This window comes from Lipophrys pholis, assembly GCF_963383615.2.
Source record: "Lipophrys pholis genome assembly, chromosome: 8".
Classification (NCBI taxonomy): Eukaryota; Metazoa; Chordata; class Actinopteri; order Blenniiformes; family Blenniidae; genus Lipophrys; species Lipophrys pholis.
Window position 1 is genome coordinate 31,426,384 of NC_137630.1, and position 14,989 is coordinate 31,441,372.

At 43.7% G+C, this 14,989-nt stretch overlaps 1 protein-coding gene across 1 annotated transcript in view; it reads right to left on the reverse strand.

The window, feature by feature from the left end:
- LOC308113272 (nucleolar protein 4-like) overlaps positions 1–14,989 on the reverse strand; it is a gene marked incomplete at its 3' end in the record, with an annotated part of 100,785 nt that overhangs the window by 85,690 nt on the left and 106 nt on the right. Inside the window, exon 1 of the mRNA XM_080469378.1 lies at positions 14,412–14,989. This exon is cut by the window's right edge and continues 106 nt beyond it. Coding sequence (XP_080325504.1) covers positions 14,412–14,813 — 402 coding nt within the window. The 5' untranslated portion in view covers positions 14,814–14,989. The remainder of the gene's footprint in view (positions 1–14,411) is intronic.

Below are 14,989 nucleotides of genomic sequence, written 5' to 3' on the forward strand. Positions count from 1 at the left end.
GTGTGTGTGTGTGTGTGTGTGTGTGTGTGTGTGTGTGTGTGTGTGTGTGTGTGTGTGTGTGTGTGTGTGTGTGTGTGTGTGTGTGTGTGTGTGCACTGACATATGGGTATTTGGTACAATAACGTTCTTCTTCGTCGATCTTTGGTTCTGATGCTTGAAGAACGGAAGAGTCACTGTTTTAGCTTTCATAACGACGTTAGCGACACATTGTCAATGATCAGTTTTCTCCAGTTTCATTGGCTGCCGCTTGTGACACGAGGCGTTCAGGGGGGGTTCTGTAGATATCAGCTTTGAAGAGAAACAAAAAAAAACTTGAGGTGAAGAAGAAAAAGCTGCACCGAAGCTGGAAACCGGAGATGTTCTTCCTCTCGTTCGTCCCTCAGCAGCTCTGCTTCCCAACACAAACTTTTTCTCACCTCTTGAGTCTTTTTTTTTGTTTTTTGGCAGTAAACTTTCTCAGTTTAACACCTACTACTTCACGTTTTCAAAGGAACTGGAGACGTCCGTCAGGCAGTAAAGATAAAGCCGTGAAGAAACGACGGCGTGCAGCTTCACTGGAAGCTCGTTAAGTTGTTTGCGCGGCGCCGACGCGCGCAGTTAATATTAGAATGTTTTCTTCCGAGCTGATTACTGTTTTGACGCGAGTCGTCACAGGGAGACAGAACGGGAACATTTAGGGTTCGGTGAAGCGCCTTAACCAACACGTGTTTCGCACTTTTCTTCAAGCCGTCGCTACGAATCACGACGGTCCGCACTGCGAGCACAACCAGCGGGTGGCGTGACGCTGAAACGTCAAGGAGAATAAAAACCTTTCTGGGAGAACCGAAGGTTCATTCGTCACAAAGTCATTGAAAAAAACGGTGATAGTGTCAATCACAAGGCAGCGACGTTACTCGATATACAAACACATGTAGACGGCGGATGAAACATGGCGCCGCAGTAACTAGTTGTTCTGCACATGCTCAGTAGGACAACGACGTTTCCTCCACTCGGTCCACCGCGCAGGACGGGGGCGGGCCGGACGTGAAGGGCCAATCACAGCTCTTATATTCCGCGTTGCTTCGATGCGTAGTTACACGATTTTTGGTGGAGCACGTCGAGCGTCTCAACCAGCCCCGCCCCCTTCTCCGCTCTCAGCCAATCACAGGCCAACTCGCTCCAACAGGTAACGCAAAAGAATCGGAACTAACAAACATCATAAATAAACCTTAACATTCCAACGACACCACCGCAGAGACGTTACACCACCCCTTTATTGGCAAAACTGGTTTTATGTTGAGACGGTTGGCGGGGGGGTGGGGGGGGGGGGGGGGGGGTTTACCGAGTCATCGTGTCTCTTGTTTGTTCGTCACAAAGTGTCAGCTGGTTTTTCACACTTTCAACAGTTTAGACAGAAAAATTGAGAAAAACACGAGACACACAAATCCTGAACATGTAGAAGGTTTGGGGCTGAACTGTGGGGAGGAAGAAGAGGTAATGAGAAGTGGGACATCTGCATCTAACTCAGCCTCCTCATCTTCCTCCTCCTCCCCCAGCTGAAGATGATCTGAATAAAGTACTCAGGGTTTCATATCTGAGTGAAACTGATATTTCCAGACATCCCCTGAATGCCTCACATTAAGAACATTAACACGTTTTCAGGTTTAAATGTGATCACTTTGATTATCAGTTCCATCGATACGAGGCTGCCCTCTGGTGGACGCACTCATTACAACAACAGCAATGATGTGAGACAGGACACAAAGAGTGAGCATGTTTGAAGTTACATATATTGCAGTTGCACATGGAGGTACATGCCGTTACGTGTATTTAACGTCATTATAAAGTGCGATTAGAAGTAAAATATGAGCGAATGTAGCACAATTAGAAACAATTGATGAAATGTGTTGGTCGAACGGACGGACAAAGTTACTTTACTAGTTACTGCAGCTGCAAAATAAGTAATTACTTTGGAAAGGAGGTCATATATTACTTCTTAATGGCGGTAAAGGAGCTCTTGAGTAATTGATTGACCTTACGAAACTAAAAGTGGGCCCTGAATGGAGCCTTGAGGAACTCCACATGGATGGACGGATGGATGGATGGATGGATGGATGGATGGATGGATGGATGGATGGAATCCCCCTTTAAAGGACTCAGTATTGGTGAATTAGCAGAAATCCAGAGGAATGTGGGATATTTGTTGTGTTTCTGTCTGATTGACGGACTCGCATGAATAAATCCGGTTGTAACTTTTCACCGTTTAAACACTCGTGTTTTCCTGTGCGGAGCGACAAGCCGGCGGATTACCCTGATTGCTTTCTCTCTCCTCTTATTTGGCAGCTTACTTGTGGGCGTGGGCGGGAGCGGCGAGCGCGTCGGGCCGGAGTCCATTCATCAGTGTTTGTGGGCCGACAGCGCGACACGCCGGCCTTCACTCTTCAGCTCACGGCAGAATTAATCGCAGCGGCACGGAAAACCGATTTCAGCCCAAACAAAACATCCCAATCGTCCCGGTGAGTCGCTGAGCGTCGAAACTTACTTCCCTTCAAATGAGTGAAGCAGCCAGGAGAGATAACGGAGCTTCACTTCCGTCACTCAAACATCTGATGGCTTTAGCCTTAAAACAAACCGGAGGCTGACTGTCGGGTACATATTAGTACTTTCCTACTCTGTTAAGGTAGGTTACTTTTATTTTAATTCGAGCATTCATTCTGATGCAGTGGGCTTAAAGAGCGACAGGGAGACAGCAACTCTGCAGATCTTCAACTTTAAATACAAACCGTACGCAGACGATGTTAATGTGTTTGTGCTTCCAAATAAACAGTGCTCTTTTTCTTGCCCCTGATTTGAGGAACTTCCCTCAGGGATTAATCAAGTATTTCTATTTTATTCTATTACTGAGTGAGTTGGAGAGAGAGGAAGGTTCGGCGGTAGTAAAGTTAGTTTTTTGTTTTTTCCCCAGAGACGTTAAAACGTCACGAACCAGCGTAACTAAAATACTGTCGCACCGACGCCGCACTGACATAACGTTTCAAGTGAAAAACGTTTTTGCGCTTTCTTTTCAAAAGAAATTCACATTTACACAGCAATGTTTTGAAAATGATGTAGTTTTCATGTTGTCCACTAGTTGGTGCTGTTGTTAGTTTTAGTAATGAAACCACACACACACGTAGTAGAGAAGAATGAGCTGTAAACATTAACACAAGAGAGAACATTCTAGTGGACAGACCACCAAGTTGTTATTACAGTGACTGTCAAAATAAAACTACCAAGTTGGATTGTTATTACGGTGACTGTCAAAATAAAACTACCAAGTTGGATTGTTATTACGGTGACTGTCAAAGTAAAACTGCCAAGTTGGATTGTTATTACGGTGACTGTCAAAATAAAACTACCAAGTTGGATTGTTATTACGGTGACTGTCAAAGTAAAACTGCCAAGTTGGATTGTTATTACGGTGACTGTCAAAATAAAACTACCAAGTTGGATTGTTATTACGGTGACTGTCAAAGTAAAACTGCCAAGTTGGATTGTTATTACGGTGGCTGTCAAAATAAAACTACCAAATCCCAGGACAATATGGACTGAGAGTCATGACACCACGGAGGAAACGTTGTTCTGATTGTCTCTACTGAGCGTGTGCAGAACTACTAGTTACTACCAACGTGGTGACCAGAACCAGAACCAGAACCAGGACCAAGATCAGCAGAAAAGTTTCAAAAAAGTTCCGCTGCAAAAGTTCATTACCTTCTTGTTCCAATTGGCTCAGAAAAACGACGAGGTTAGGTTTTTACCACCGATACTGATGATCAGTTTTTGTCTAAAACTGGAAGCACATGTACAATTTGATAATATTTTTGAAATATGTGGAAATATTTGGTTTCCCGTTTGTTTCCCAAGACAATGAAGTGTTAGAAACTACATCACTTCATATTTTTACGTCATGACTTGACTTCCCTGAGCTGAAGGAGTTGGAAGCGTCGACACGGTGAGTCACCCTTCATGTATCCAGGAACACAGCCTCTCCGGCGGCACGGAGATTCCCTCTGCCAGGCGGTCGGTAAACAGCAGACACCCGGAGCAGGAAGTACGGCCACGGAAACACAAACACAAAGCGCCCAGACGCTCGCAGCAGACAGTCACAGCAGTGGGAGTGACAACAGAGCGGGGGGGGGGGGGGGGGGGGGGGGGGGGTTGTGATTCAAACGGGGTTGCTGTGTGAGTATGGATGGATGATGGATGATCAAAGGGGCACGAACATCTCATCCACAAGACAAATCTTTTTCAGCATTATTAGTTTGAAGGATTTCAAAGTATATTTGACACAAAAACATAGTAGATATATTTCATTATGAAGCAGCGTTTGGGGTTTGGGTTAGACCCCATTTACACGACAACGTTTCCCATGACAAAGATGTAGTTAGTCTGCCGGGCCACAGGAGGGCGCTGTTGCTTGATTCTGTAATGAAACTACACAGACGTGTGTGCAGAGAAGAAAACACGATAAAGGTGAAGAAAATGGAGAGAACCTGACATCCGTATGGACTGATGAGGAACCGGATGCTATCAGGGAGAGTCTCAACCATTAAACTACTGATCTGGACGATAAACCTAGAATACGGCCGCGAGTCAAATACTACGGGTCGGCCATGTTGTTTATTAGTGGATGAGCAGAAGGACGGGGGAGGGGAGGGGCAGAGATGAGCAGTAACAGGCTCCGCCTCCATCAGTCTCTGCAGGAGGGAATAGCGACCGTGAAAGAATCGGGATAAAAACCTTGTGGCTACAGTGGATCAGAACACTGGTGTCGTGTAATCGGACCCCACAAAAGTGAAGTTTTGCGGATACGCTCGTATTGGTTGTCGTGGAAACGGGGCCTGAGATCTGAGGTGTGACCAGCTAAAACTGAGCACTTTAAGAGAAACAAAGCCATATGACACTATACTGAATATATAAGGACATATACTAGAAAAATACTAGGTAAAAAATCTATAAAATATCAATGAGAAATTACAGTATGTAAAAGTACATTGTACAGTACTGTCTGAACTCTCCTCCCTTGGCGAGTCGTCCTTCAATCGTGGTCAAACAGGGGGTTGCAGTTAAAAACCACCTCTGCAGTGTTTTTCTTCCTGACTCTGGTCCTGGACTCTGCCTCGCTGCCTCGCTGCCTCGGTGCCTCGGTGCCTCGCTGCCTCGCTGCCTCGCTGCCTCGCTGCCTCGCTGCCTCGCTGCCTCTCTGCCTCGCTGCCTCGCTGCCTCGCTGCCTCGCTGCCTCTCTGCCTCGGTGCCTCGGTGCCTCGCTGCCTCGCTGCCTCTCTGCCTCGCTGCCTCTCTGCCTCGCTGCCTCGGTGCCTCGCTGCCTCGCTGCCTCGTTGCCTCGTTGCCTCTCTGCCTCGTTGCCTTCAGGCTCTGCGCTTGGTTCTGAAGTTACAGTCTGACTGTGGCTGTGTCACTCTGGGGGAGTCGATCATCTCAGAGGGCCGCCTGTGACTGACTGGTCTCACTTCATCTGCCCAGTGGTGTTAACATGGCAGCCTCTCTTCCAGGTGGGAGGAGGAGGAGGAGGAGGAGGAGGGGGAGGAGGGGGAGGAAGAGGAGGAGGAGGAGGCTGAGGAGGCTGAGGAGGAGGAGGGGGAGGAGGAGGCTGAGGAGGCTGAGGAGGAGGAGGGGGAGGAGGAGGAGGAAATTGAAGCCTCGCAGTCTAATTAAGACTGGTGTTAATTTCTTTTCGCTGTGGCCAGAGGAGCCGATCGCCATGGCAACAGAGGAGGGGGGGGGGGGTGTACCAGTAAAACTGAAACTCATTTATGTCGTTTTAACGTTGGATTTTCGTCTCTGACCCAAATCAGCTCGGCTGCTTCCAGGAGAGTTTGTGACTATTTTCATTTTCGAGTCTCGGAACCTCAGAAATATTTCCAGTCCGTCTCAAGAACCAATAAAGAACCTGCAGCTTCACCCAGAACCACAGAACCACAGAACCATTCAACTGGAACCTCAGCAGCAGCTTTTTCCCTCAAGCGTTCTATAAAATCATCGTGTGTACTTTCACATCCATCCATCATAAAAAATTATTTTAGTATTAATTATTAGATTCTAATATAAATAAAAACAATGATATGATCGACAGAAACAGAAACTGTGAAGTTTTAAAGAAACGACGCGTGAAACACAATCGTCCAAGTCCTTAAGTCTTAAAGACGTGAAACAGTATATACAACCTGATGAATACTACTCCAATGAATATCTGATGGTTCGCCATGAAACAGGAAGTGACGTGTAACTCGGCTCTACATGCTGCGATCTGCCTGAAACTTCATATCCATACGCCGACACAGCGCCACCTGCTGGCAACAGGAAAGCTCACGCTTTACATTTTGACGTATTAACTACTTCACCGTATGAACTTGTGATGTGATGTGAGTGTAAAATGTGTTACCGCGGTGAAAATCAACAACTTTGGCGTCACAAACCTCAACATGGACCTCGTTCTGCCTGCACCTTTAACTCTTATTATTATTACTGTGAATAGATTCTGTTTTCATTACTAGTGGAAGAAGTGAATTCATGAATTCAGTTTTACAGAAATGTAGATTATTATGTGGATTATTTACATCCTGAACGTCTGATTGACATTTTATGTGAAAAAAAAAAAAAAAACTTTTAACGAATAAAAACTTCTGATCTTAAAATGTTTCACCTTGTTGCTTCTTCTGCGTTCAAATACTTTTACAGGCGTGTGAAGTAAAAACTGATATGACTTTTAATTAAGGACACACACACACACACACACACACACACACACACACACACACACACACACACACACACACACACACACACACACACACACACACACACACACACACACACACAGTCTAAATTCAGCCTCTCCAATTAAGCTTTTCTCACGATCGGAGTCGAAGGTGAAAACACGTCGTGTTTTTCTCTCAATCAGCCAATTAAAGAGAAAAACTTTGCTTTTCATTTCTTTACAGTTTATTGACGGAAGGTTTGAGACAAAGAGGTCAAACACACACACACACACACACACACACACACACACACACACACACACTCCCAGAAATAACAAGCAAAAATTATTTAATTCAACGATGAAAAGTCTGAAAAGAATTATATTAAACTCACATTTTTCCACAGCAGATCATGATCAATTTGCACTTCTATTCTGCTTGGTGGCCGGAGCTTCACCCAACATCTGCTCCTGTCGTGACCTCACACACACTCATGCTCATGATAGGTTAGGGTCAAAGGAAGGGTATGATGCGCACGCACACACACACACACACACACACACACACACACACACACACACACACACACACACACACACACACACACACACACACACACACACACACACACACACACACACACACACACACACACACACACCCAGGATGTGGTCAGTGTGTCAGAAGAAGGGTTTCTTTGAGCTGCAGAGATCTCGGAGGCCTGATAACGGAGGTCGTCCCAATTAAGCCGCTGAGCCTTCGACAGGCACACGAGCCCAGTGACAGAGACCCAGAGGCTCCAGACGGCACACACACACAATCTGTTATAGATTGTTATTACGTGACTGTCAAAATAAAACTACCAAGTTGGTTTGTTATTACATGACTGTCAAAATTTTATTATATTGTATTTTTATCTGCTTTTTGTGTAATACATCCACCCCCATATTCTGTACATGTCCACACTTATAGGCACCGTGTGCATATTCTTCTATTATATTGTATTTTTAACTGCTTATTTTTTTTAGTTCCTGCTATGTGTGCTTCTTTCTCTGTACTATCCTGCTGTACCACTGCAAAGTTCTCCACATGCGAGATAAATAAAGGGATATCTTATCTTATTTTATCTTAAAACCACCAAGTTGGATTGTTACTACGTGACTGTCAAAATAAAAGTGCCGAGTTGGATTGTTATTACGTGACTGTCAAAATAAAACTACCGAGTTGGATTGTTATTATGTGACTGTCAAAATAAAAGCACCAAGACCCAGGAGAATATGGACTGGGAGTCATGATACCACGGAGGAAACTTTGAGCATGGCTCTACTGAGCATGTGCAGAACTACTAGTTACTATGGCGACCAGGACCAGGTTCCTCTCCGTCTCCACGGAGACGGGGCCCGAGCGTTTTGAGAACCTAGCGTTTTCATTGGCTCTGATCACCCTCGTTGTGTAAACGGACCCAAAATGCGACGCAGGTTTTGCATTTTCAGTTTAAATGGTCGTGGTGTGACCAGACCTTCGTCTTCCCTCATGATGTCCAGAACAGAACAGATCCAATCAGAATTCCTTCGTCCAGCGTCAGGCCTCGTCGTCTTGAACCACAGTCTTAGCATTAGCTTTAGCGGTGTTGGTGGTTTTCTTTCATTTCACTTGTCGTCTCTCATCGTCCGTTGTCCTACAATTTCCTTCTCATAAAATATGAGGACGAATCAGGGAAACAAACACCAAAACACCAAAACATGTTCATAAACATTCCTCTTTATGTCCTTTATGTGATCGATTGAATAATTTCCAGCGCTCATTAACAGTGAACACAAGCAGAGTTGGAGGAGGAAACGCTGAGTGGCTTGTTGGGGCTAATAATAGTCGCTATCTAGACGCTGGTGTCAAGTCCATGTGATGAGAACTTCCCCCCTCGTCTCGTTGTCTTCAGCTCGCAGGACAGTCGCCTAATCTGAAGCAGAGTTCAGCGGGTGGCTCGTTTGGTTCGACCAGGAGGCGGAGCTTCGCCTCCGGGCGAGAGTCTCTCCTCTGGTTTTAGAGACAAAGTTCAGTAGGAGCTGGGGTGTCGGTTCTAAACCGTGGCGCTTGTTGCTGAACTCTCAATCTCTCAAACTGGCCTGAATCTGGCGTCCAGCTCCGTCCCTCGTTTGACCGACAACCGAGCCACCCAGAGACGTTCAGGCCCCGTTCAGATGAAGAGATTTTCAAACTAAAACATTGTCTTTGTCTCTTTGTTTCAGAAAAGTTTACGTTTAAATGGCAGGATTTTGAAAACAAATTGACGAAATGTAAGAATAAAACTGTAAAGATCAAGGAAGTCTGCAGTTGGAGGAGGAGTTGATGAACGAACGAGGCTGGAAACCCTTTCAGACAGGAAATGTAGATCATTTCCAGGAAACTGCGTCACAAAACAAAATGTCGTCAACGTGTGATTCCTGACGGCTCAGCTGCTGCAGCGACACCTATCGATTCAACCAATGTTAATTTCATTTAAATACAGAGATTTTATTAACCACATTACAACAATCCTGTCTTTTTTAAATTGAGAGACACCCCCTAGTGGTGAAACATTATAGTTCTTTTAAACAGCTAATGAACAGAGAGCCCCCTAGTGGTGAATAGAGGGCACTTATTAAGAGTCTTTTTTATTAACATTAAACAAATACTAGCAGAAGCTTCATTAGTCCCTCATAATCTGATTTACCGGAAAACTAAAGGAATATCAGGTATATTTTCAAACAACACATCAATCCATCTTTCAAAGTATTTTAAAATTGTACTTGCAAAATAAACTGTGCGCTTTTTTAAGCTCTCAGATTTTCAGTCGTTAACAAATATGAGCATATCTAAACATTTCTAAAGCCGGACACGTTTGAAAGATTGTGAACACATTTCTGTTTGTGTGACTTTAAAAATTGAACCTGACCTGCAGCTTTTCAGCCAAATTTCTTCTTTCAAACGGTGAATTAGAAGAGAAGTGAAGAGAGTTAATAATCAGAGACTCACCGCTTGTCTTCATCTCAACATCTGGTAGAAACACCAGAACAAACCACAATAAGCCAATTACTTGCCAATTATTACAAAAGTTAATAAATACAATGCAAAGATGGTGGCGAATTAGTTTTGTCTCATTGACGTAGCTGAGGAAAACTTTTTAAAACATTTTAAAACCACAAAAGGATCCAAACATCTAATATCAAGATAATGTGTCAACATGATAATATAAAAAAAGATCATATCAACAAGGCGCAGAACAGATGCTCTGATACAAACAGCAAGACGTCGTCAGCGTAAAGGGAAATCTCATGAAAGGTTCCGCACTTTTACCGCAGCGAGTTATTTTCTCATGCTTTCTCATATTTTCTCATTCCTGCAGTTTCTGCAGTATCTTACCGTGATCCCAAACAAGTAGATGACTGAAGTCACTTTACAATCTTTCCTCACCAACCATCTTATTGATTCCGTTTCTGTCCACTGGTTTGTCCTGCAAGGCTTTGTGAGAATGAGGACGTGAGGAATGCTGTATGTTCTACATCTGAAATGAATATTTCTGCACCGCAAAACCTCAAATAAATTCAAAAAAAACAAAACACTAACTGTTTGGCAGGTATTGTACCCGCAACTGTGTGGTGTTTCACGCCAAATTGAATTGTGATTCTTCTGAATTCTTAGTCTTTGTCATTTTAAATTTCAACCATGTTTGAGTCTTAAACTGGATTTAAAATAGCAGAAGATTCAAAGTGGAACCAGACTCAGCCTTAATGAAACTAATATCCAAACCCCGCGTTGACAGGAGTGATTACACCGACACAGTAATTGGAAACACACACACACACACATTACTACCTTATTAGGGCCTGTTGGTGTACCTCAGGGCGAGTTTCTCTTCATGTCTCAAACTAAAGACCCCCAGCAGAAGACAGGAGGCTGAAACGCTAATTAAGCTAATTAAAAAGTTCCCTGTTGGATTAAACAAGGCGTCGGGTTTTTTTCCTGCCAGGAGTCACTTTAGTAAACCTGGATGAGCTTTTCACCGAGTCCTGATCAGAGCAGGAGGAGACTAGGAAGATACACAGATAACATCAGATTATAGAGCATCTTCTCCCTCTGGCATCCAGATTATAGAGCATCTTCCTCCAACATCCAGATTAGAGAGCATCTTCCTCTAACATCCAGATTATAGAACATCTTCCTCCTCTAACATCCAGTTTATAGAGCATCTTCCTCTAACGTCCAGATTAGAGAGCATCTTCCTCTAACATCCAGATTAGAGAGCATATTCCTCTAACGTCCAGATTATAGAGCATCTTCCTCCTCTAACATCCAGTTTATAGAGCATCTTCCTCTAACGTCCAGATTAGAGAGCATCTTCCTCTAACATCCAGATTAGAGAGCATATTCCTCTAACGTCCAGATTATAGAGCATCTTCCTCCTCTAACATCCAGTTTATAGAGCATCTTCCTCTAACGTCCAGATTAGAGAGCATCTTCCTCTAACATCCAGATTAGAGAGCATCTTTCTCCTCCGGCAGTAATAAAAGGAGCAGAATGGAGAAATTCTACAACAAAAGTAAAAATTCCACTAAAACTTTAACATGTTACTCTAAGAGTTACTTTAAGGCGCAGAGTAATCCGAGGAGCTACTCGACTACAATCAAGCACAGATCCTGTTTGTATTAACCAACAGTTATTTTGAGAACACGCCGTGACGACTTCTCACAAGGTCCCCGCAGGAGACCAGGTGGGATCCCTGGAGTTCGCTTCTCAGCAAAACAAGGATAATCTGAAGGACTAAAGGAAAGAAGGATGTGAAGTGAATCAAGTCGACCTGAATTGAGAGGCGTGGTTTTGTTTGTGTGAAGAAGTTTGGACACCGTTTTACGTCTCGACACGACGTTAACAGACAGAAATCCGCCTGCCCACATGAAAACTGTTAAAACTCCGAGAACTCTTAAAACCCTGTAGTATTCGTATCGGGCCACTAGAGGCACTGTGACACACAGGAAGGCAGGGGAACACCAAAAACAGAGAAGAAGACGTGTTGATTTGTTGGTCGAGTCTGAGTCGAGTGAGTCGAGTGAGTCGAGTGAGTCAAGTGAGTCGAGTGAGTCGAGTCTGAGTCGAGTGAGTCGAGTCTGAGTCGAGTGACTCGAGTGAGTCGAGTGACTCAAGTCTGAGTCAAGTGAGTCAAGTCTGAGTCGAGTCTGAGTCAAGTGAGTCGAGTGAGTCAATTCTGAGTCGAGTCTGCGTCGAGTCTGAGTCGAGTGAGTCGAGTCTGAGTCGAGTGAGTCGAGTCAAGTCTGAGTCGAGTGAGTCGAGTGAGTCGAGTCTGAGTCGAGTGACTCGAGTGAGTCGAGAGACTCAAGTCTGAGTCAAGTGAGTCGAGTCGGAGTCGAGTCTGAGTCAAGTGAGTCGAGTGAGTCAATTCTGAGTCGAGTCTGAGTTGAGTGTGTCGAGTGAGTCGAGTCTCAGCCTGGTCGCTAACTTTAAGTTCCCACTGAGAGGGAAATCTACCCACAATTCATAGTGATTTAATCTGTTTCACCACTTTACAATAATAATTTTCTCACTAATTTAACATAAACTATTGATGGGCTTAAATTACAGATTTTATCTTTCCTCCATTTACCTACGAATCAATCCTCAATCTTTTTAAGGGAGCAGAAGTAATCGGATACTTAGCTGCTAAGTTGATCCATGTCCTATCTTTTGTTACCATTACAGAGTATTGATCCAAGTACAGCATGTGGCATTATTGGCGTGTGAACCCCGAAACTCTTTAGCATATAGCAGGTAACAGGTAGCATGTAGCAGGTAGGTAGCATGTAGCAGGTAACAGGTAGCAATGTAGCATGTAGCAGGTAGGTAGCATGTAGCATGTAGCAGGTAACAGGTAGAAATGTAGCAGGTAGGTAGCATGTAGCAGGTAGCAATGTAGCATGTAGCAGGTAACAGGTAGCAATGTAGCAGGTAGGTAGCATGTAGCATGTAGCAGGTAACAGGTAGAAATGTAGCAGGTAGGTAGCATGTAGCAGGTAGCAATGTAGCATGTAGCAGGTAACAGGTACATCAGCATCTGGTGTGTGAATCCCGAAACTCTTCAGCATGTAGCATGTAGCATTGTTGGTGTGTGAGCCTAAAAGGTCTTTAGCATGAAGCATGTAGTAGGTATCATGTAGCAGGTAGCATGTAGCACATAGCAGGTAGCATGTAGCATTGCTGGTGTGTGAGGCTGAAACTCTTAAGCATGTAGCAGGTAGCAGGGGAATTCGTTTAAATGACTTAAGTAGAAGAAAATGAGTCAGATTGACGAATTAAATCTGAATTAACTGAATTAAGAAAATGGTTCTGAAAAAGTTATTTCTTTCATTAACCTAAAACTTCTTGAATAATATACTCATGTGAACTTTGCAGTGTTACTGAAACAATACAAAATGCAGTTAACTGCTAATTAGTTTAAGTTTATGCAAAATTTCCAAATAAATTAACTTACAAAAATAATTAAATGCGTGTAACTTGGATTCTTTAAATAGCAGAACAACTAATACACGTGAGGCTACATTTACCTGCAAACTGTCAATTAAATTCAAACAGAATGGGAAAAATAGTGTGTATTTTAAATAAATTAAGAATTTAGAATTAGTTTATGTATCTCCACAGTTTGATTTTGCAGCATTAGTGACTCAAAGGGAACTGAAAATGCAATAAACTACAACTTTACTTTAAGTTTATGCAATTAAAAAAATCTATTTTAATAACTGGAACAAAATGTCACTTAAAGTTGATTTAAATAACTTTAAATATGAAATAAATTACCACTCACTTATCAATATTCCAGTCAACCTTTTAGTATTGCTGAAAGATTTATCAGTTGATTTGACTCAAAAAGTAGAAAATTAAGAGAAAATTTCATCCAATAAACAATTCTCGTTAAATTTGGTCATTTGGGTTCATGGTCACACACACACACACACACACACACACACACACACACACACACACACACACACACACACACACACACATTTCATTTAAGTAATTTTTTTAAAACAAATAAACAGTTTAAATCAGTGTTTTCACTCCATAAACTGCAGTTTAAACGTTGCTGGGTTCTCAACAAAATAATTCAAGTTAACCACCAAAGATTAATTAAAGATTAAATAAGTTGAAACGTTTCAAAATGTGTTTAAAACAACACAAACAGTTAAAAATAAACTGTTGAAACCTGAAACATAAGTGATGAAGTTATAGTTGATATATGACAAATGAGTTTAATTAAACTGAAATGCTCAATTATACAAAAAAAAGGATGAAAAATATGAATATTTGTGTATTTAAGTTACTTTCTTTTTAAACTAACCTGTTTTAAATACTTAAAGGGTTTCACAGTTTACAGGAAGAACTGTTCATTTATCTGCAAGCTAAATACAAATTAAAAACAAAACGGGTCAAATAAAAAAAAAAAAGGAAAAGAAAGTCAGAAGGTGAACATCAGCTGATTCTCACGATTTGGTTTTTTTGACGCTTTCAGAGGCGAAAATCTCGAAACGGGAGGAGCTGCGTGATGGAACAGGTGTCACACACACACACACACACACACACACACACACACACACACACACACACACACACACACACACACACACACACAGGTGAGGGTGCACTGACCGTGGCCTTGACGGGCACGTAGAGCACCGGGCGCTCGGTGGATCCGAGCAGCGCGTCCTGCAGCGTTCCGACCTGGAAGCCTTTGGATTTGACCCAGAACTTGAATTTGGCGTTGACGTGGCCGCCGGTTCCGGTGCCGGTCTTCTCGTGCAGCAGCACGCCGTTGCCGTTCTCGTCGTCGCCCTGCAGCAGCGTCTGCAGGATCTTGTTGTACTTGCGCCGGGTCACGGTCTTGGTCTTGCCGGAGTCTCCGTACGTCCGCAGGCACCAGTCCTGAAATTCCGGGAACATCTCCGCCGCCGCCGCCGCGTCCGGGTTCGGGTCCGGGGCGCCTCCGCCGGGACTCGTGGCGGCGGCAGCGGGAAGCACGTCCTGCACGGGGCCGGCCCTCCTCGATGCCATCACTTTGGAGCTGTTCGAACCGTTAGAAACGGGTTTCGGTTCGTTTGGAGAGGTGAGCGTTACCGGAGAGTGTCTGCCCTCCAGGAGGGCGAGATCCCCCCCCGAAACCCCTCAAATTAGAAAACTAAACAAAACAAAAGAATAGAAGCGAACGCTGGAGCCTTTAAAGCGCGTCC